Source organism: Acartia tonsa, chromosome 6 (assembly GCF_053477335.1).
Source record: "Acartia tonsa isolate MP-2025a chromosome 6, ASM5347733v1, whole genome shotgun sequence".
Taxonomy (NCBI): Eukaryota; Metazoa; Arthropoda; class Copepoda; order Calanoida; family Acartiidae; genus Acartia; species Acartia tonsa.
The window spans coordinates 39,954,732-39,976,187 of NC_137265.1; the positions used below are offsets into that span (position 1 = coordinate 39,954,732).

Sequence of the window (21,456 nt, forward strand, 5' to 3'; positions counted from 1 at the left end):
ATTGAAAGTCTATTCTATATATTTTATTTATACTGAGCGCCCTTTCTTTAAAAATACTCTTGAATAAGGAAATTAAATAGTAAAACTAATGCTTCAAGTACAAAACGAAAGTACATAAAGTTTTATAATAACGAAAAAAAATGGGAAAGATTTATTCTTCGTCACTTTAAATAATACCTGGTATCAATAACACAGCCTCCAGTTACTCCAGGATTGAAGCCTCCATTCAAGTTGATCATAGCTCCAGACAGCTGATTGTTTCCGTTGCATTCAAAACTGGAGTTTAGATGCCTGAATTCATACAAATTAATAAGGTTATTTAAAGGTCTCAAGGGGCACTCCACTTGAGTGAATGGGACCTTAAATTAGAGGTTTATTTTTTTTTACAGGCGGTTTTTTTTCACAGGGTAGATTTCTATTGGGATTGTGGTTGGTGATACTCTTCCCCAAATAGTTATAAACCTTTTATAAACCTCTGAAAAGCTTCATTGTAAAGAAAAACAATATCTGTTTGCGCTTAGCGAGATCTTACGTTACACACACAGACAAGACATCCAATTACTTTTTAAAGGGATATATTTTTCAGCAACAAAAAAAAATTAATATTTAAATGTACCCTATTTCTAAAAAATTACAATGTTTGATTGAATAATAAATCTTTGTACCACATAAAAGTTTGGTTCATTTTTTAGAGAATATTAAGTAGGCATTAATGATGACTAAAGCAAACAAATGTTCCATGTTAATTTAAGGCTTGAATTAATCAGGTACATCTTTCTTGGAAAGAAAAAGAACTAAAAGTTTAGCTAACCTGTAGGATAACAAAGCTCCTGATGAAATAAGACTCTGTAGTTGATGCCAATCTAACCAATGAACATCCTCCGCACGGGGTGCACCCAGCCCTCCCTCACAAAGCTTCACTTTTAACACCTGAAAAAAAAAGCTAGTGTCTGCTGAGCTGGATCTTTAAATCACTTTAGTGGTGAGCCACATCGGGGTGAGCCGAATTTCAGGTAACTTTGCTTGGTAATCAGGAATAAGGGATAGGAAACCTGGCCATTAATTAGGTCCTGGCCTAGATTCTAAAGGGATATTGCAACTATTACAAATTCCTATCAAACTGGCGGACACTCCCAAGTAGCTATCGCTCTAAACCAATAAGAATCGGCCTGTTTTTAACAACCAATCACCAATTGGCGGAAATTTTAGAAGCAGACAATTCTAGAAAAAATAATGATTTCGTCTGCTACTAAAAAATAAATATAAATGGTGTTAGATCACATTAGCTTAATTATTAAATCTGCTTAGAGTTAAACATTAAAAAGGGCCATATAGAAAAAATAAAAATAACGGGATTATTTTTTGGAAAGAAGGTAGCTACGAATTTTCATTTGGTAGTTTATAAATTAGATGTTGTATTTTGAATTTTAAAAATTTAATACGGAATTGATACAACACCTTAACCCTAATATATGTACAATACAACACAGTACAAATCTATCACTTCATAATAGTATCTAAAGAACTTGATAGAATGTTACCCAAGTGCATATTAATTTATTTATTTGAATTTTAATTAGCAATGAAATTTTCAAATAAAATTTTTACTCATTAATAAAAATGCAAATAATACAAACTAAAATCTGTCTGAGGGAAACCCAACGATAGCTCTCTCTGACAGTTCAAATTACCAAAGTAAAAGATAAAAAATTTTGGGAGAGAAAAAACTTCATTTTAACAAAAGCCATTAATATATAGGTTTATAAAAAGTTATGTTTTTTACTTTAAACTAGCTACCTGAATTTGATTCTATACTTTATCTACACACACACACACACACAGCTTTTTCATTAGCGTTTTATACGAACCACTGCGCCATCCCAAAACTGGTTAATTAGGCTAGAAATAGGCCTGAAATAATATTTTCCTACGTTTCCCATCCCTTATCCCTGTTGGTAATCTGTTATATTCTGTAAGACCAACAGTTTGTTATACATCCATGTACTTTATGAAAAACTAGTGGCTGCTCCACTTGCATCTAGAGGCTCTATATTGACAGATTGAGCATAAATCAATTCTAAGACTTAAATCTGAAAGTTTGAATAGCCCAAAACCATCCTAGAAGCTTTCCTAAACCAGAGAACTCAATGTTCTGTTCAGTGGTTATAGAAATCTTAAGATTCAGACAAAGAAACCATATCTATAATACAAAGTAGCTTGATGTCTGTCTGTCTGTCCGTCCGTCTGAAGCTTAAGATCTCGGTAACCACTGAACTGATCGGATTCTACTCCTCAGGAAATATACCTTCTGGTCCTGTGGGACACCCCCAACCCCCCAAAAAACAAAAAATCCCCCCCCCCACATTTTTTTTTGCAGAACATTTCCTTGGTCCTTTTTTTGCAGAACATTTCCTTGGTCCTTTTTTTTGCAGAACATTTCCTTGGTCCTTTTTTTTACAGAACATTTCCCTGGTCCTTTTACGAATTTCGCCTTATTATTTTTATCATCTCTTGGGGAAAAGCCCCTAGAGGCTAGGGCCAAGCCGCTAGTTACTTTATAAAATAGGATAGTCAATAAATATTCACCTTATCCGTATATTTTGCAACATAAACATTTCTACATCTGATATCCCCGTGGACTAAACCTTTCTCTTATAGATACAAACAGACAGACATCCTGTTACTTCATTATGAGGATGGTTAGAATATATTCACCTTATCAGTATACTCTGCCACATAAACATTTCTACATCTGATGTCTCTGTGGACTAAACCTTTCTCTTGTAGAAAGAAGAGAGCTCTAGCCAGGCTGGTGCCAGCTTCCAGCAGCTCAACATCCTGAATATAGATAGATAGATAGATAGATACAAAGATAGATGGATATATTTAGAAAAATAGAATAAAAAAAGCTCTAGCCAAGCTTATGAGTAGCCCCGCATGGTCTGGGACCGCAGGTATTGGTCCAACAAGGGTTAGGCATAGGGAAAAAATTCCCTCTCACCTTATTTTCAATTTATTTCAAAAATAGGGGGAAGGGGAAGATCGGTTAACAATAAAAAGCATCACTTTTTGTTGTATACGTCTATAAATTCGCTCAATTCGCTTACATTTGCGTCTAATACAGCTAATAAATGAATAATTATCGTTAGATACTGAACAAAATGAAAACTGTACCTTAAGCTGTTGTTTATGATCTCTAAGAAAAGCATCAAGAGGTCCAAATTTAAAATATTCTCTCACGAGAATAAGAGGTTCTGTGTCTATAGGTAGACAAGCTCCAAACACCTGGCAGATACTTGGATCATCATATCTCATGGATCTAAATATATAATATATATTATTCTTTGGATAGACAAGCTCCAAACACCTGGCAGATACTTGGATCATCATATCTCATGGATCTAAATATATAACAATTATTATACTATGGATAGACAAGCTCCAAACACCTGGCAGATACTTGGGTCATCATATCTCATGGATCTGAATATATAACATTTATTATACTATGGATAGACAGGCTCCAAACACCTGGCAGATACTTGGATCATCATATCTCATGGATCTAAATATATAATATTTATTATTCTATGGATAGACAAGCTCCAAACACCTGGCAGATACTTGGATCATCATATCTCATGGATCTAAATATATAATATTTATTATTCTATGGATAGACAAGCTCCAAACACCTGGCAGATACTTGGGTCATCATATCTCATGGATCTGAATATATAACATTTATTATACTATGGATAGACAGGCTCCAAACACCTGGCAGATACTTGGATCATCATATCTCATGGATCTAAATATATATTATTCTATGGATAGACAAGCTCCAAACACCTGGCAGATACTTGGATCATCATATCTCATGGATCTAAATATATAACAATTATTATACTATGGATAGACAAGCTCCAAACACCTGGCAGATACTTGGATCATCATATCTCATGGATCTAAATATATATTATTCTATGGATAGACAAGCTCCAAACACCTGGCAGATACTTGGATCATCATATCTCATGGATCTAAATATATAACAATTATTATACTATGGATAGACAAGCTCCAAACACCTGGCAGATACTTGGATCATCATATCTCATGGATCTAAATATATATTATTCTATGGATAGACAAGCTCCAAACACCTGGCAGATACTTGGATCATCATATCTCATGGATCTAAATATATAACAATTATTATACTATGGATAGACAAGCTCCAAACACCTGGCAGATACTTGGATCATCATATCTCATGGATCTAAATATATAACAATTATTATACTATGGATAGACAAGCTCCAAACACCTGGAAGATACTTGGATCATCATATCTCATGGATCTAAATATATAACAATTATCATACTATGGATAGACAAGCTCCAAACACCTGGAAGATACTTGGATCATCATATCTCATGGATCTAAATATATAACAATTATTATACTATGGATAGATAGACAGGCTCCAAACACCTGGCAGATACTTGGATCATCATATCTCATGCATCTAAATATATAATATATATTATTCTATGGTTAGACACTGACAGGCTCCAAACACCTGGCAGATACTTGGATCATCATATCTCATGGATCTAAATATATGATATATACCTGTAATAGAGTATTAAAATTATACCTGGAAGCTAGATTGAGAAATTGTGTTGACATTTCATCCATGTATTCATTCTTCAGCTGTTTTATAGCCACTTCAACCTAAGCAAATGACAATAAAGCATTCATTTCGTTAAAATGTACATTGAAGTCTGTGCATTGCAAACAGAAACTACGATGACAACATCCATAAGTATCCAAGCACTAAAAAATGATGGATGAATAAACGAACAAAAAAAAATTTTAAAGCATATGTTCAGTGATAATAAAAAAGGGAAGAGATACGTTTTTAAACTAAATAAAATCACAAAATTTTGCTATTTAATAAATAATTTTTTTTTATGGGCCAAATAAATTGTATACTGAAGGACCTTGACAAGGCGTATCCTCTCCAATAAAATCTATATTAAAAAGCAGCTAAGAAAATCACATTTACCCTGTTGCGTTACGGACGGACTGGCGGACGGATAAACGTAGTGAATTATAGAGTATCTTCGATAAAAAAAAATTGCAAGAATTGTCATTTTCGATAATGAATGCTTCGAGTTTCCTTTTCATTTGCTCTTCTCCACTCTCCCTTCCAAACCATGCACATACGACCTCGGTGCTCGATACCCTGCAAGAAAGATTATTAGGTTAAAATCTTATTTTTGTATCATAAATATTTTTTTTCTTCTCAATGACGCTTATTTTTCCTTCTAAGACATTTTAAAGTTCTATTTTTTTTGGTATAAATTTGACATATTTTGAGGAGATATTATATTATGTTGAATTAGTCTTGAAATTTATAATTTAAATGTACACTTTTTATGTTAAACGGCAATTTTCTCTCTTTTTTTTACTATTGCTTTATAATCAACTGACACCTTTTTTTTATATAAGAGAATATCTTGGATTAGTTTATTTTAATATTGTTATAATAACTCTTATAATTAAGATGTAAACTTTTTATGCAAATAATTAAGACAAATAAAGAATCAAATAATAATAATAATAAGGTTAAAATCTTAAATGCAAACAAAATTGCTTATAAAGGATACTATTTTATAAGATATTTGATTTTTTTTGACTTTATAGGATATTATAGGTGCTTCGCCTGTAATATTGTACCTTGCTGTCCAAGGAATCATTATTCCAAAATAAAAGAGGTAAAAAAATAACTTGTTTTAATTGGACCTACAGACTTTTGTAACGATTACAGCGGAGCCGCTTTCTAAATCGTACCTAATCCTTACGGGAATCATCTTACCAAGTTTAAAATCGACAAGACAATTCTAATATACCTCAAAGGCTATTCGTTATGGACAAATTGCAGTATAAGAATTTGAAATCTTAAAATTTGTATTATAAAATCAAGCGTTTTAGAGATACTAAGTGAAAAAGTAAACCTTTAAAAATGATCTCACCTCATATTTGAATAGTTGATTATGTGGAATAATAAATCTATCCGAGGTATTTGAGGCTCTGGTTCCCAGTGCATCCTGACGCCACTGCACAGGATTACGACAAAGCAACAGACTGTGGCACCTGAATTAGTCAATGGTTTAGAACTTTCTATTAACAAAAGACCGCTAACCTAACTATTATACAAAGTAGCTTGATGTCTGTCAAAAGCTTAAGATCTCGGTAACCGCTGAACCGTTCGATTTCTACTCTTCAGGGAATATATCTACTTGTCCTGTGGTGGTTTTAAGCTTTTTTAAGCGGTCAACTTCTAGAAACACCTTACCTGTCAAATTCACTGGGATGAATACAGTCCACTAATCTGAAGAATTTCTGCTGTTTCAACACTTTAATAAGCTCGTCTATAGTTAAGTAGGGCAAGTAGGCTTCGTCCTCTAACTTAATCCCTCCACCCCTAAAATAAAAGTAAAACTGAGAAGTGTTTTTATTATATAAAGAAGTTACATTAAGTTTTTGTCTCTTAGTTTTTCATCTATCTAAACAAACAGATCATAGTATATATGTAAATACAGATAACTACCTCCCCTCCTTTTTTCAGTGACCTTTTTCCGTCTGCTAGCAAATTGTTTTCTGCTACTTGGCTGTTTTAATATTCCCGTTACCATTGGTTGATTTTTAAAAGATCCAAATGAGAGTCGGCACAAGGTCATTGCGATAGGGTAACAATTTCTTAACTCTTTCTCCTTCTGGTGTTTTACTCTAATCTCTAACCAATGAAAAGATTGGAATTTAGGAAAAATTCACTTAGATTCCAGGATAGTTTCAGGCTATTTCTTTTCTAAGTTTCAGAATGGTTTTAGGCTATTTTCCATGAGTGAATGCCAATGGAGAAATTCGGTTAGACATACCTTTGTAAAGAAAACTGGTTTGTATTTTTATCCTTAAGAATACAAAGCTCCTCTGGAGGACATTTATCCTCTGTGCAAACCATTAAGAAAATCTAAAAAATAAAAGATTATAAAAATGAAAAAATAACCAGGGATTAAAAGGGATAAGATAATGGAGAATAAATTTAACCCATGAAGATTACTTCTCCTTTAGGCTAAAATTATTGGTTAAAATGTTTGGAAACTACTAGTCTGGAATTAACAAATCAAAATTAATAAAAATACCCAAAGTTTCTAAGCTAACCAATGAGTAAACAAGTTTATAAAACTTTGGGTACCAATTAGAATTTACGGTACAAGGCCCTCTCCTTCCCTGAAAAATAACTAACTATACAGGGTGCGTCACATAAATCGGGACATTTTGTAATTTTTAAAGAAATTGGTATATGACTAGTAGATTATTCAATAAAATCGCCGCCAGCCTCAATCACAGTCTCTACCAGCCTCCTCAACCGCCGGCAGGTCCAGGTTAAAATGTACCTGTCCAAGCTGGCGTAGTTCTCCTTGATAGTGGCAATGAAAGAGGTCTTTGTGGTATGGGCACGTCTATTGGTGCATGCTTCAAAGTAGCCCTAGGCCCAAAAGTCCATTGAATTAAGATCGGGCTACCACTGCGAATTTTAAAAGAAAAAAAGTTGACCCTCAAAATTTCACCTTAAAGTGATACTTTTCTAATAGTTTATAGTCCACTGAGTCGTAAGCAGTAAGAATTAAAATCTATTAAGTCCCTTCTAACGAGATATTGGCAACTTTTTGCACACATTTTCGCAAACGGCAATTATTTCCTTTATTTGAAGTTTTTGTTAATAACATTTTCATAAAAGTTTTCATTAATAATCATTTAAGATCCATTGTTGAGAAGAAATAACTGAAAAAATGTGTTTCCATGCAAAATAAGCTTAAAATCTAATGATTTTAAATATTTGCGATTTAATGGTAAAAAAGAATATTTTTTGCTTTTTCATAGCCTGAATATGTTTAATTTCGTTTTTTATTTAATCTATTCTTTGAAAAGACATGCATATTCTTTCAGATTTGAAAAAAATTAAAAACCGGAATTAATCAAAATTAATCTATAGCCTTTAAAAAATACTTTTAATATTTTGAACCTATATAATCAATAAAATCAATGGAAAATAAAATAGTTTTATAGAATAAACTTTTGGAAAAGGTTTAAGATAACTTCATAAAAGTAGCATTAAAGTAGGATATTTTACTTGTCTTTTTAAAAAAGGCAAATTAAACATATTTAACGACTATTTAATTATCAAGAATGGTAATAAAATATTTCAATAACCACTTAAACCTTTTTGTGGCTATGTTATTTACTTAAACAGAAATTCTATTTTGTCAGATTTATAAAAATAATGAAGTATTTTCCAAAAAGCTTGCAAAAAAAACGTAATTTTATCAAACTTACTCACAGTTTATAGCAGATATTGTTGTAAAATATTAATTATCAAAATAAAATCTTCAATTTACAACGTTTAAAACACCTGAAAGTAAATTCTAAGCAACATTAGATTTATCCCCTAGATTTAGAGTAGCTGCGCTACTTAAAAAAACATCTAGTATTCAAACCAATCAGCTGATCAAATTGCTATAGACATAATTTGTTGGGTTGTTATTATCTGAAACATTTATTTTCTTTTTAATTTTAAAATGATGCTTGACATACTTAAAACAAGCGGCTACGCCCCCAGCGCTCATTAGGGGCACTAGAATTTGATCCCCTCCATTTTTAAATTTAAGTTTTACAAAAAAAAACCAAGGACTATATCTGTTCAGTGGATAGCGAGTTCCTTTGTTACAGACAGATATACATACATCTCATTATTTCCATATAAGGACTATCGGCTACGTACCCTTAAAGTCTCTAGGGGCACTTGGGGATAGGGAGGGGAGGGGGGGGGGGGTGGAGAGTCCTAACTATACTTAAGATGATTGTTTTTAAAAATTTTTAGAGGGTTATTTTTTGTTCAGGAGCAATTTTTATATGGTGGAGGCACCCTTCCCAAAACAGTTATAAACATTGCCAGGACATATAAAAAGCTTTAATGTAAAGAAAAACCATATCTGTCTAGCAGTTAGCGAGATTCTTTGAGACAAATAGATAAATAGTTATCATGATACTTTTATATAAGGATAAAAAAATCAAAGACGTTCAAGCTTTATTTTGGGATTCAAATTAAAAAAAAGAGTTATGCGACAGGTTTGTGGGTAAAATGATACTCGGAGTGTCAAAATGCTGTTTCAAACTAAATTGAAATTTTTACATTGTGGGATCAGAACTGTGGTGCAATTTCACCCATTTTGTAACAACTACAAGGACGACCAAGGGGAGGGGGTAAAGGGGTGATTATTCCCCCCCCATATAAAATTTACCCCCCCAAACAGTTTTTTAATTGGGGGGTGAATATCCCCCCCAAAAAAAATAATCCTAAAAAAAATTTAGAGAGCTTCATGTGCATTTTTATGTCCACTATCAAGATTTTTTACCACAGCCCAAATTCAAAATACTTTATGGTTCCGCTAATAAATTTTGAGATTTCTAATATAAAATAATAATAAAGATAAACATCTTCTGAAAAAATTGTTTTTCTAACTTTAAACATAAAAAAAAGGCAGCTGTTTGAAATATTTAAATAAAAAGGACCTAAAAACAAAGGTTGTTAAATAAAAGGGTTAAGTAAATTATACGATATGATATTTAGTCAAATTTCAAACAAATATTTTTTCATTAATTCATTTATAAAAATCAATATTATAAATATGAACTCACAAAGAGACGTTGTATATTATCATAATATATTTAGTCTGCTTTGTAAAACAAAACACACATTTTTCTTTCTTTAATGCAGGGATGACTTTGGAACAAAAAAAAACATAAAAAATAAATTATTTTTAATTTAATTTGATATTATCGCATAATATTTGTTTATATACATAATTTAAGAAATATATTCATAATATAATAACCTGTCATAAAGACGACATATAAAAACATCATCCTGATAAGGAAATTAAAATATATCTTCAAAATTTTCAAATTCATTTTTTATTCAAGAAGGAACGAGAAGGATTTGAATTTCAACATTAACTTGTTATTTTGGTTGTATATTTATCATATCTCTTTACAGTTTATTGGTAAAGTTTGGTAATACTTTATTTCGAGCCTATGCCATTGTGCTACTGGGAGGCCACATTTCCTTAGGATCATGAGTAACCGCCAAATTGACAAAATCCATGTTTTAGCTCTCATTTGGGCTAGGATTTAGCTACAGTGGACTTTAAGTACTCAAAATGCGTGTCTCGATGAGCTTAAGACACACAAAAAATTTTGGGTCAAATTTCCATCTCCTTCCCTGTCGGGCCCTACTGTTTGTGATTTCTTAAGGCTCAAAATCTTGAAAAATCGACCTGATTTTGGCTAAGATTGAGCTAAAATGGATTTAAACACGGCAAAATGTGTGTCTCAATGAGCCTAAGACACCCACAAAATTTGGGGTCAAGATTCCAACTCCTTCCCTGTCGGACCCTACGTTTTGTGATTTTGCGCACTTAACCACCGGCGCATTTGGAATATGCCTTGTTGAACATATACGCGTCCAGCTCGGTGTACACGTCCATCTTCGTCCAAAGATTTTTTTGTGCTAAAAGGTCATTACCTAAGCTTTCTATAGTGGGGTCAAACGTCCTGATTGGTCAAGTAGTTTTCGCGCTATGGCCGTTTAAAAAATGTCCCGATTTATGTGACGCACCCTGTATATAAGAAAGATATTAACGCCTAAATGTAATTATTTGGAGTGGGATCCATTTTCAGAGGAATAAGATTTAGTACTCATCCCCAAAACCAGAAATTTTAGAACTTTCGAATAATAAAAGTATTACAGACCGACCAACCGACCAAGTTTGTAGAGTAGCGTAGCTGTTTATAAATAAATCTATATTACCCGTCCGTGTGTATCTAAGCTCTGACGTAGAATATAACTTCCTTTCTTATAATTCAACTTTTCCAGCTTGGATCTCGCAAAATCCTAAAATATTTCAAATAAAAAATTTATGATAATTGAGGCTTTCCTTCATAGAACTAGAACCCCTCCCCCTCAACCCCTTATTTCTTAATGAATTGAAAAAAAGTCTTACACAATATATTGTAACCTAACTAAAAAGAAAATACATAAAATTACCCCCTCCCCCCTTATTTATTGAATAATAAGGAGGAGGGTATTTTGCGCTTGTGTTCGCATTTTAAGGGCCACCGCCAAATAATTAAAAGGATTTAAAATTTTACTAGTATGATAGTGTAAAGTTCAATGACCTCTCGTAACATTTATGTAAAAACTTAATCTCCCTTTCCACTGTTGAATCGCATTTTGTACAGAAATAATAGGTCGTATATCAAAATATCCTCTTCTACTGGATTTATCATAACTTGGATCTTACACCAGATTATCATGTAGTCTAATAATGGGAAACATGTAGCTGGCTAAAAGAACGTCCCCATCCATCCACACCCTCCCCTTCTATTGGATTAACGAACTAAGAAATAAGTGATGTCCATGTTAGCAACCTTAATTGACGATAATTTTTCCCCTGTCATAAAATCCACGTTTATATATTCTATATCTTTAGAAATCACGAAACCTTGACTAGATTAATTAAAGCTCGGCTAACTAGAAAGCTCCCAAGGGGGATAAGCCCCCTAACTAAATAAATCCTTATAATAAAGTAACAGGATGTTTGTTTGTCTGTGTGTCTGTACCGAAGGATCTCGCTAACCGCTGAACCGATTGGGTTCTCCTTAACAGGGTAGATTCTCATATGTCCCAGGAAGGTTTTTAACTATTTTGGGGGAGGGTACCACCACCCTCCCAAGAGAAATCACAATAAAATCGAAAAAAAAATTAAATATTTTCGCCGCATAGTGTCGCTAGCGTAGTCTCGCTAGCGTAGTCGCGCTGCGTAGAAGCATGAATTTAAGAGCTGACAACATAGACAAATTATTTCTCAAATTAGATATTTAAAATAAATTAAAAACATTTAAATGCCACTAGAGGCCTCTAGGGGCGTAGCCGCTAGTATAAAATAAAATGAATGATATTGGTTTTCTAAACAAACAAACCAAGTACTAGAGTAGCTGCGCTAATGAAAAATAAAAACCTTTAAAATAGGACCATGAACTTTATTAGAACCCTCTGGTGTTGGATATTTAATTTCAGAACACAGAGAAAAAGTCCACTTCTCTATCAATCTAAACAAACAAAATTTATTTGCTAACAAGGATAATAGCATAAAAAAGAGTGATCGCCACGGAATCTTTACAGTAAAATTGTCAGTAATTTTTTGTAATTTCTAACTAAGTTTTTCAGAGCATTACAGATAGACCGACGAACCAAAAAAGTTTTAAAATAGGTTTTAATAGTCAGCAAAATCTTTAAATAAATTGCCTATCTCTAATAAAAGCCGAGTTAATCACATTTTCCCATTTGAATTTTAGAGCGTGGCCGACAGACAGGGTGAAATGTATACTAGGTGCGCATTGGTAAAAGGAATCCCTATACTTAAAATTAATCTAAATAGCAGACGAGTAAATCACATTTCCCCCATATTGTGCTACAGAATGACGGATGGTTACGGACAGACAAAGTATGTTATAGAGCAGCCTACTTTATGATAATCTATGGAAATCATAATTATATGAAATGCTTATAAAAAAACTTAAATAATCAATATTCGTGATTATTAATATTGGAAAAATTAATGCTTTCAAAAATGAAAGGTAAGCAAAATGAAAAAGATTTATATTAAAATATGATTGAAATATATGACAATAAATTAGAATATTTTTTTCCATAATTATTAAACTTTTTGCCTCTATCTTTAAAGTCATAGTTTTAAAAATGTCATTCCTTTCCTAGCAATATATTCTATTATGCGATAAATTATTACATTATCATAAAACAAGGATGACAACATCATAAAAGCGAAGCACTGAAACGGTAGAACAAACGGACATTAACACTTGTATAGTGTCTGAACTGAATAATCAGAATATAAAAGTTTAAGAGTCGACGCAAAATTGTAAGTAAATTTGTTGAAAAACTGCTTGATACAGGTTAATGTTTATGGACATACTTACATTTTTAGGACTTGATTATAGAGTTGCTTCGCTTATACTATTGTTCTTTATTGTCCTAGGAATCAGTATTACAAAAATCAGATCAAACGGATAATTAGATCACATAAAAATTTGTTGTTAAAAAATAGAAAAATCAACATGTTTAAAATGGTCGTACGGACATTCTGGTATTGATTATAGAGTTGCTACGCTTTCTAAATCGTACCTAACTACTACAGGAATCATCATTCAAAGTTTGAAATCGATAGGACAGTTCTAACATGCCTAAATTAACGAATAAAAGCTATTTATCTCGGACGGACGGACGGACCCTAATTATAGAAAAGCTTCGCTTAAAAAAGAACACGGATTCAAGTTGAAATGTAATTTAATTTTGACCAAAACCTAGTTAATGCAAATAAGAAAACAAATGTCTAAAAAAGTTTTTATATGTAAATTCTAAGGTTTAGTGAAAAGCAAAGTATTGCATCCACGTTTCCTCTCAGGTAACAGTAACAGGATGTGTGTCATTCTCAGTTTATGTACAGAAAGATCAAGCAAACCGCTCAACTCTCCTTTTCGGTGAAGCTTATATACGTTACGAGGAGGTTTTAAACTATTTTTTGGGTGGGTATCTCCACCCACCCAAAAAAATGTCGATAAGAAAATCCTCCCAAAATGTTTATAGAGGTTGTTACCTGTAATACCCACAGAGAAGGGTGAGAAGTGCAAATGTTTCATTGTGGAGGATACGGAAATACATCGGGATACCATTCATCCGAGATATTTCTATGTCCCCAGATTCTATATCCTAAAACAAGGATGACAATATATATAAAAGGATATTTCTATCGGGGTTAGGCCAGAAAATTTTTTTGCCGGATACTGAATATCCGGCCAACGCCGGACCGGCCAAATTACTAGATATTGAAGTAACCAAAAAAATTCTTCATAAACTTGGGTTTTATTAAATGAAATTAAGGAAAAAACTTTAAAATATTATTAATAATCGAAAAGTTATTAACAGGGTTCGACAGCCGCGCATGTAAGCCTCAGGGAAACCAAACTAATACAAGAGAGGGTTAGGTTTCTAGTAAAATGTTAAATTTTAAAATTTTTTTGCCTATAGTTCAAAAATTTGGTGAATATTATCGTTCTACTACTATTTTTAAGCCTTAAAACACACAACTTTACGGATTCTACAAGAAACCTACCCCCTCTCTTTAAAAAAGACATCTGGTAGTCTAAACAAAAACATTGCAATCACTCTTTTCAACATTTTTCCAAATATACAAATGGGTTTAAATTTGTGGCTTAGTCGTGGCTGCCGAGCTCTGAATATTAAGGTCATTAAGAGTTATATTTAACAAAAATTTTAAATATTTCTCCTACGTTCTTTTTTTACATTACTTAATTTATTTTATTTTCAAGTTTCTGTGAATTTGTAATTGTAATCCATAATAATCTTGACAAATTAAAAAACTATGAATCAAATATAAATTCAGCAAAAATATGTCTATAAGTAGCAAAGCTAAACAACCAAACATTTTTAAAAGCGAAGCTTTTCTATAATTTGGGTCGGTCCGTCCGTACGTCCGTCACAAACGGATAGCTTTTTTCGTTAATTTAGGCATGTTAGAATTATCCTATCGATTTCAAACTTTGCATGGTGATTCCTTTAGTAGTTAGGTATGATTTAGAAAGCGACTCTATAATCATAACAAATGTCCGTACGTCGATTTTAAACATGTTGATTTTTTTACTTTTTTAACAACAAATTTTTATGTGATCAAATCATCCGATTGATCTGATTTTTGGTAAGTTGATTCCTGGGACAACAAAGTATAATGTTATAAGCAAAGCAATTCTATAATCAAGTCCTAAAATGTAAGTATGTCCATAAACATTATCCTGTATCAAGCAGTTTTTCAACAAATTTACTTACAACTTTGCTCCGATTCTTATACATTTATATTCTGCACAGTGCCTTCGAAGGTGCTTTGACTTTAGTGTCAGAAACTAAATTGGGACATAGTGCATTTCATTACTCTAGGTTAGGTAACTTCATTTCACTTTTCATTAAAATCTAAAATGCAGCGGTTTTTGAGAAAATTAAATCAGATAAGAGAGGTCTGTTTTTTGTAGATCCTTTGTAGATGACAATACATTTTACATCATATGCAGTAATATAAGTGTAGTGTGGTGTCAAAACAATTCAACCACTTATTGTAATCTTCAGAAAAGATAATTTTTGTACCATCGTTACGGATTTACAATAATTTATCGGCCATTGTCTTATCTCTTTAGAATAACAAATATTAGTTTCTAATATATTTAATGTAACAAGGATGACAACATCCATAAAAGAGAAGCACTGAAACGATAGGACAAACGGACGTTAACACTTATATAGTATTAGAACTGAATAATCAGACACAGTGCAAATGAAGGTGCTTTGACTTTTGTGTCAGAACCTAAATTTGGACATAGTGCATTTCATTACCCTATTCAATTACCTTTTCAATAAAATCTAAAATGCAGCGGTTTTTCAGAAAATTAAATTTGAAAATTTTAAGTTCAATTTTCACCCACTAGGAGTTACCGCATATTCATGACATGAAAAGCAAAGATTATTTATTTAAAATTTTGAACAACTTTGCTTTTATAAAGTCAGTCATAAAACCTCTCTATATATGATTTATTTAAGGCTGAATTTCCGTGACCTTAGCAAAGCAATTGATAAAAATGGCCATTAATTAATTCACTTCAGGAGTGGTTTTATGAAGAACTTTATAAAAGCAAAGTTGTTCAAAATTTTAAATAAATAATCTTTGCTTTTCTTGTCATGATTATGCGGTAACTCCTAGTGGGTGAAAATTGAACTTAAAATTTTCAAATTTAATTTTCTGAAAAACCGCTGCATTTTAGATTTTATTGAAAAGGTAATTGAATAGGGTAATGAAATGCACTATGTCCAAATTTAGGTTCTGACACAAAAGTCAAAGCACCTTCATTTGCACTGTGTCTGATTATTCAGTTCTAATACTATATAAGTGTTAACGTCCGTTTGTCCTATCGTTTCAGTGCTTCTCTTTTATGGATGTTGTCATCCTTGTTACATTAAATATATTAGAAACTAATATTTGTTATTCTAAAGAGATAAGACAATGGCCGATAAATTATTGTAAATCCGTAACGATGGTACAAAAATTATCTTTTCTGAAGATTACAATAAGTGGTTGAATTGTTTTGACACTACACTACACTTATATTACTGCATATGATGTAAAATGTATTGTCATCTACAAAGGATCTACAAAAAACAGACCTCTCTTATCTGATTTAATTTTTAGAAGTGACTTTTACGGATATACCTTAGTTACAGAGTAGCTATGTTGATACAAAAATTGTTCTTATGAATTTGACAGAAAGATAAGTATATTGAGATTAAAATATATCCGATTTCATTATTTTTATCAAATTAAATGTATTTTTTTCTAAAATAACAATTACAGGGATAAGGGATGGAAAACGTAGCAAAATATTATTTCAGGCCTATACCTATCTTTACTAGGCCTAAAAAACAGTTATAGGAAGGTGCAGTCGTTAGTTTTGAAAATTATCAACTATGTTAATATAGCTGAATAAGTGCAAAGAAAAATAAAAGTATAGAATAGAATTAAGGTAGAAGATTCCTCGTAGCTAGCCTAAAATAAAATTAGAACTTTTTATAGAACCAATATGTCAATGGCTTTTATTTCAATTACGTTATTATCTCCTCAAAAAATTCTTATTGTTTAATAAATAAATAAATCACATATAAGTGAATAAGTACCTCTGTAACATTCTATCAACATATCATAATTAGACTTAAATTTTTTCTTCAAAAACTTAATTTTACGTTTAAAATAAACAGAAATACTCTAATAAATGTGTAATGAATTATAGCAAAATTAAGGGGGAGAGGGAAAGTTTGTACAGTTATAGGAAATGAAAATTCAGTATCAAATTTTGCCCTGGCCGTTTGGGCCTGTTTTTATAGTTATCAACCTAATTCTTTTTATAAGCTCTCATATATGATTGAATCTACCTGTAAAATTTTAAAAATTGAATTTTGGGACTTTCCCTCTAGGGGATAGTGGGGCAAAAGACCCCCCCAAACACTAAAATTTTAAGTTGAGAGCTTAATTTTTAAGATATCGAGCTGATTTTTTAAATGGAAGCTTTTATTGCATAAATGAGTTGATTAGCTATCCCATATTTCATTTTTGTACTTACTTTACCCCAAAAGCCCCTAGAAGTAAAGTGCAAAAATGAAAAATGGGGTGGATAATCAACTCATCTATGTAATAAAAGGTTTTATTTAAAAAATCAGCTCGATAACTTAAAAAAATAAGCTCATTACTTAAAATTTTAGTGTTTGAGAGGTCTTTTGCCCCACTAGCCTCTAGAGGGAAAGTACCAAAATTCAATTTTCAAAATTTTACAGGTAGATCCAATCATATAAGAGAGCTTACAAAAAGAATTAGGTTGATAACTATAAAAACAGGCCCAAACGGCCAGGGCAAAATTTGATACTGAATTTTCATTTCCTATAACTGTACAAACACCCCCCCCCCCCCTTTAAAATAATATAAAAAAAAGATATTGAGTACATTCTTTTTAATTTACATTATAGAACTAGTTTTGTGTTCGTGTTCATTTAGGAGGGGTTATCATTTCCGCATAAAATTTTTAAAATTTTAATGGACCAAATACAACAGTTTCTTTTAAACTACCAAATTAAAATTCTTAGCTACTTACATTCCAAAAAAATAATTCCTCCATTTTTGTTTTTTTTCTATAGGTTCCTTTTCTGATTGTGTAACTCTAAGCAGATTTGAAAATAAGTTGATGTGACCGAGCATCACTTGTTTATATTTTAATTGTTATTATTTTAGGAGCAGAAATTTGTTTGTATTTGAATTTTTTCTATGATGCGCATTTTGCCCCGTTTTTTTATATTGGCTGCCTCCAATTGGCTATTGGTTGGTACAAAACAAGCCAAAATTACCGAACACTATTGGTTTAGAGCGGTGGCCAATAGGAGCCTGCCTCCAAAGACACAATTTAATTAGGAAATGATAAATGTTCCATTATCCCTTTCGAAGCCAGGCTGGGACCTAATTTATGGCCAGGTTTTCTATCCCTTATCCCTGAACAATTAATTTCATTCAACAAATGTACAATTAACGGCACGTGGCTGCGTTTTTTTATCCTTGGGCTTAACATTATCAATATTTTTAGTTAGTAGTGGAAACATTCGTGTAAGATAGTTAATCCTATCCAAAACGTCTGGACTAATATATAACTTACTAGCGACTGCGTCCCTAGAAGCCTCTAGGGGCACTTTAGGTGAGATGGGGAAAAGTCGACTTTCCACCCCAAAAATTTTCGATTTGAGTTTTAGAAGAAATGGGGAGCGTCATTTTCTTTACTGGGATGTCACCATATAAATACGTGTTATATTTATATAACCATAAATAACCATGATACCCTCCCCCAAAATAGTTAAAAACCTTCCCTGGACCTATTGGAAACTTCACTGTAAAGGAGAACCATATCGGTTCAGCTGTTAGCGAGATCCTTCGCTACAGACAAAAAAGCTTACTACTTTATATAATATGATATACATCCGTATTTAAAATTATCAAAGGGAACTATGCACGAATGAGAGCAAGTTCGTTTAAGCACCCTCCAGCTGTAATTTTGGGTATTTTTCTTAATATACATACAAAGTTTCTGTTTAATATGGTTATATATCTTCTAAAAACAGTTCACCATGATTTTGTATGAAAAAAAAAAATGAAATGTTGATAGATTTTTATAAAAAGTATTATCAAATGTTTTGTTGAGTTTAAAGTGCCAACTAACATAACACGGCAAGACATTATGTCAAGACCATGGTAGATCTTAACTGTTTTTAATCATTTAGTGATAAAACTGACCTTGAGCGCAATATTACATATTTGGCTGATTGTTATGGATTTAAAAAATTCTTCCTCTTTGTCAGACCTCCGTTTTACTATAAGCCGCGCTTCCTCGTTCTCCTGTAATTAAATACCGTAAATCAAGAATGTAAAGGTTGATCACCCCCACCCTCAAATATTTTCAAATAAATTAATTTTTACAAATCAAACCTCAATATTTCTTTTTAAATAGGGAATAGTTATTTCTCGCATCGTATTATAAACGGCTTTCCGCGGATATAGAAAGTACAATTATGAGATTAAAACTAGTTTTTTTAGCCCCGAGGTGCAGAAGGCACCGGCTAAAAAAACTGGTTTTAATCTTATTATTGTACATTTCTATATTCGTAGAAAGCTGGACATAACCCAGCCAGAAACGTCGTAAAGAAAATCGTAAGGAGATATTTACTATATTATCGCAAAAATCGAATTTACGATTTTATAGGGATTAATTCGAATTTGTAGTAAAAATCGTGACAATCGTATGTATCTCGCATTTTATGTTTGCCGACACACACTTACAAACAGACACACAACCAACATTTTCAAAATCATTGTGTGATAAATATAGTTTATAAATTGGCCACTAGGTATTCACATTACTTTGTATAGACAATTAAAATCTTTCTGTTATCAAACAAAATAAATTAAAAACTGGTACAACAAAATATCATAATGTGTTATATGTCTTTTATTGAAAAAAGTTTTGTTTTTAAACATTTTCATTTTAAACCACAGCAAGTGTACAAAAATGTCTAAATACCAATTAAAATAAGATGACTTCAGTAAGAAAATTTAACTTCCTCACAATAAAAATTATTTTGGAAACAGATTTAAAATCACCCTTATAATATTTGAGGAAATACAGAGATAAACACCCTCTCTTTCTCTCTCTCTCTTACTGTATGCAAAGTACAATTTGTGTATAATGTTATGAATGAATATTATTGATTTACGTAACCTTTCCTAACAGAAAACTACACGATGTTAAATTGATTTTTTAATGCACTTTTTATTTACGATTTTAGTACGATATCACCTGCGATTTCGTAGGTGTATCGCGCAGCTCTAAGGACCTTTTCGACCATTTATCGTATGCATATCGTCAATGTGCATTGGACGACTATTTAGCGATATCGTAAGAACTCGTGCTCGATTGCTACACGATATCGTGCGCTATAGTAGCGCGATAGTGACGCTACTTTCTGGCTGGGAATTCGATGCTAGACATAGTTTTTTCGTATGGATGAGAACCGGTTCCTATCCACCGGATTCGAATGAATACGAGCAAGTTTTTTACATTTCACATCTAAAATGCGAGTTTTTACATTACCCCCCCCCCCCGCCCCCCCCCCATCCATATAAATCTTATCCCCGGGGTAAAATTGATGAAGGGGGTATAAAGAAGTCTGTTAAACAGTTTCATTCCTATGAAGATTAGGCACAATTTAATAAATGAAGCATCTCTATAATTAATTAACCTTTAACATGAATGTCTTATTTTCATCTAGGCCGTTATGGATGTTGACATCCTCGTTTCCATTTGTGAGGCAGTTTAGATTAGACTCAAATACGACATAAAGCTAAAGCATTTACACACTACAAGTTGAGCTAAAGAAAATCTCACCTTTGGATGTGTGACAAGAAGTTTTACTTCATAGCATCTGCCCCCCTCCTCACATATACACGAAAATTCTTCGTGGAAATATGCTGGGAAGTATCTTTCTGTACATCTACAAATAATGTTTTTAATAGCAAAGAATGGATATATAAAACATGGATATTGTGAGATTTTTCGCATACCCTGATTATTTAAAGATTTTTTCTAGATAAAACGTACAAAACGACAAAATTATCCCTACACATTATCTACGTATTCTATATTCATTTAGCAAATTATATCCGGTATTTTTTGGGGGCTTAACTTCCAACCTAAGATGGTCAGGGTCACCTGCTTTGAGTTGGCCCGTGGGAGTGCAAATAATCACACATAAGAGTGGCGATCTTACATTGACCCAAGGATAGGGCAATGGACGATCAATTTATATCAGCGTGTCGGAGCCGTTTAATTTTGATGCGGCTTCGGCTCCGCGGAGCCGTATCTGGAAATACGGCTCCGGCTCCTACCTTAAAATTAATATATCAATTTTTGTTCATTATTGAATTTGATAAAATAAAATAAATAATAAAAAATATTTTGCTTTTATTTGATTAAAGCTATATAAAGTAGAAGGATGTGTGTCTATTTGTTAAGTAACAATAGTTTTTCAGTTTATTATATGGAAATAGACCGTTGCCAAATTATAATATTACTTTAAAAAATCATTTTTAGCTTAT

The 21,456-nt window shown here is 32.2% G+C and overlaps 2 protein-coding genes across 3 annotated transcripts in view; one reads left to right on the forward strand and one right to left on the reverse strand.

The window, feature by feature from the left end:
- Positions 1 to 21,456, forward strand: part of LOC145322650 (protein maelstrom homolog) — a 209,714-nt gene that overhangs the window by 71,354 nt on the left and 116,904 nt on the right. The window lies entirely within an intron of this gene.
- Positions 1 to 21,456, reverse strand: part of LOC145322648 (tyrosine-protein kinase JAK2-like) — a 62,636-nt gene that overhangs the window by 15,893 nt on the left and 25,287 nt on the right. For both annotated transcript variants that reach the window (XR_013880779.1, XM_080164822.1), the window contains exons 11-24: positions 20,747 to 20,852; positions 19,099 to 19,200; positions 13,810 to 13,922; positions 12,154 to 12,244; positions 10,944 to 11,027; positions 6,952 to 7,043; positions 6,369 to 6,497; positions 6,046 to 6,166; positions 5,189 to 5,255; positions 4,665 to 4,740; positions 3,175 to 3,319; positions 2,716 to 2,838; positions 812 to 930; positions 178 to 291 (exon numbers count right to left, since the gene is read on the reverse strand). Coding sequence is in view for 1 of the 2 variants with exons in the window: in XM_080164822.1 (XP_080020948.1) it covers positions 178 to 291; positions 812 to 930; positions 2,716 to 2,838; positions 3,175 to 3,319; positions 4,665 to 4,740; positions 5,189 to 5,255; positions 6,046 to 6,166; positions 6,369 to 6,497; positions 6,952 to 7,043; positions 10,944 to 11,027; positions 12,154 to 12,244; positions 13,810 to 13,922; positions 19,099 to 19,200; positions 20,747 to 20,852 (1,482 nt within the window). In the remaining variant the exon portion in view is untranslated. The remainder of the gene's footprint in view (positions 1 to 177; positions 292 to 811; positions 931 to 2,715; positions 2,839 to 3,174; positions 3,320 to 4,664; positions 4,741 to 5,188; positions 5,256 to 6,045; positions 6,167 to 6,368; positions 6,498 to 6,951; positions 7,044 to 10,943; positions 11,028 to 12,153; positions 12,245 to 13,809; positions 13,923 to 19,098; positions 19,201 to 20,746; positions 20,853 to 21,456) is intronic.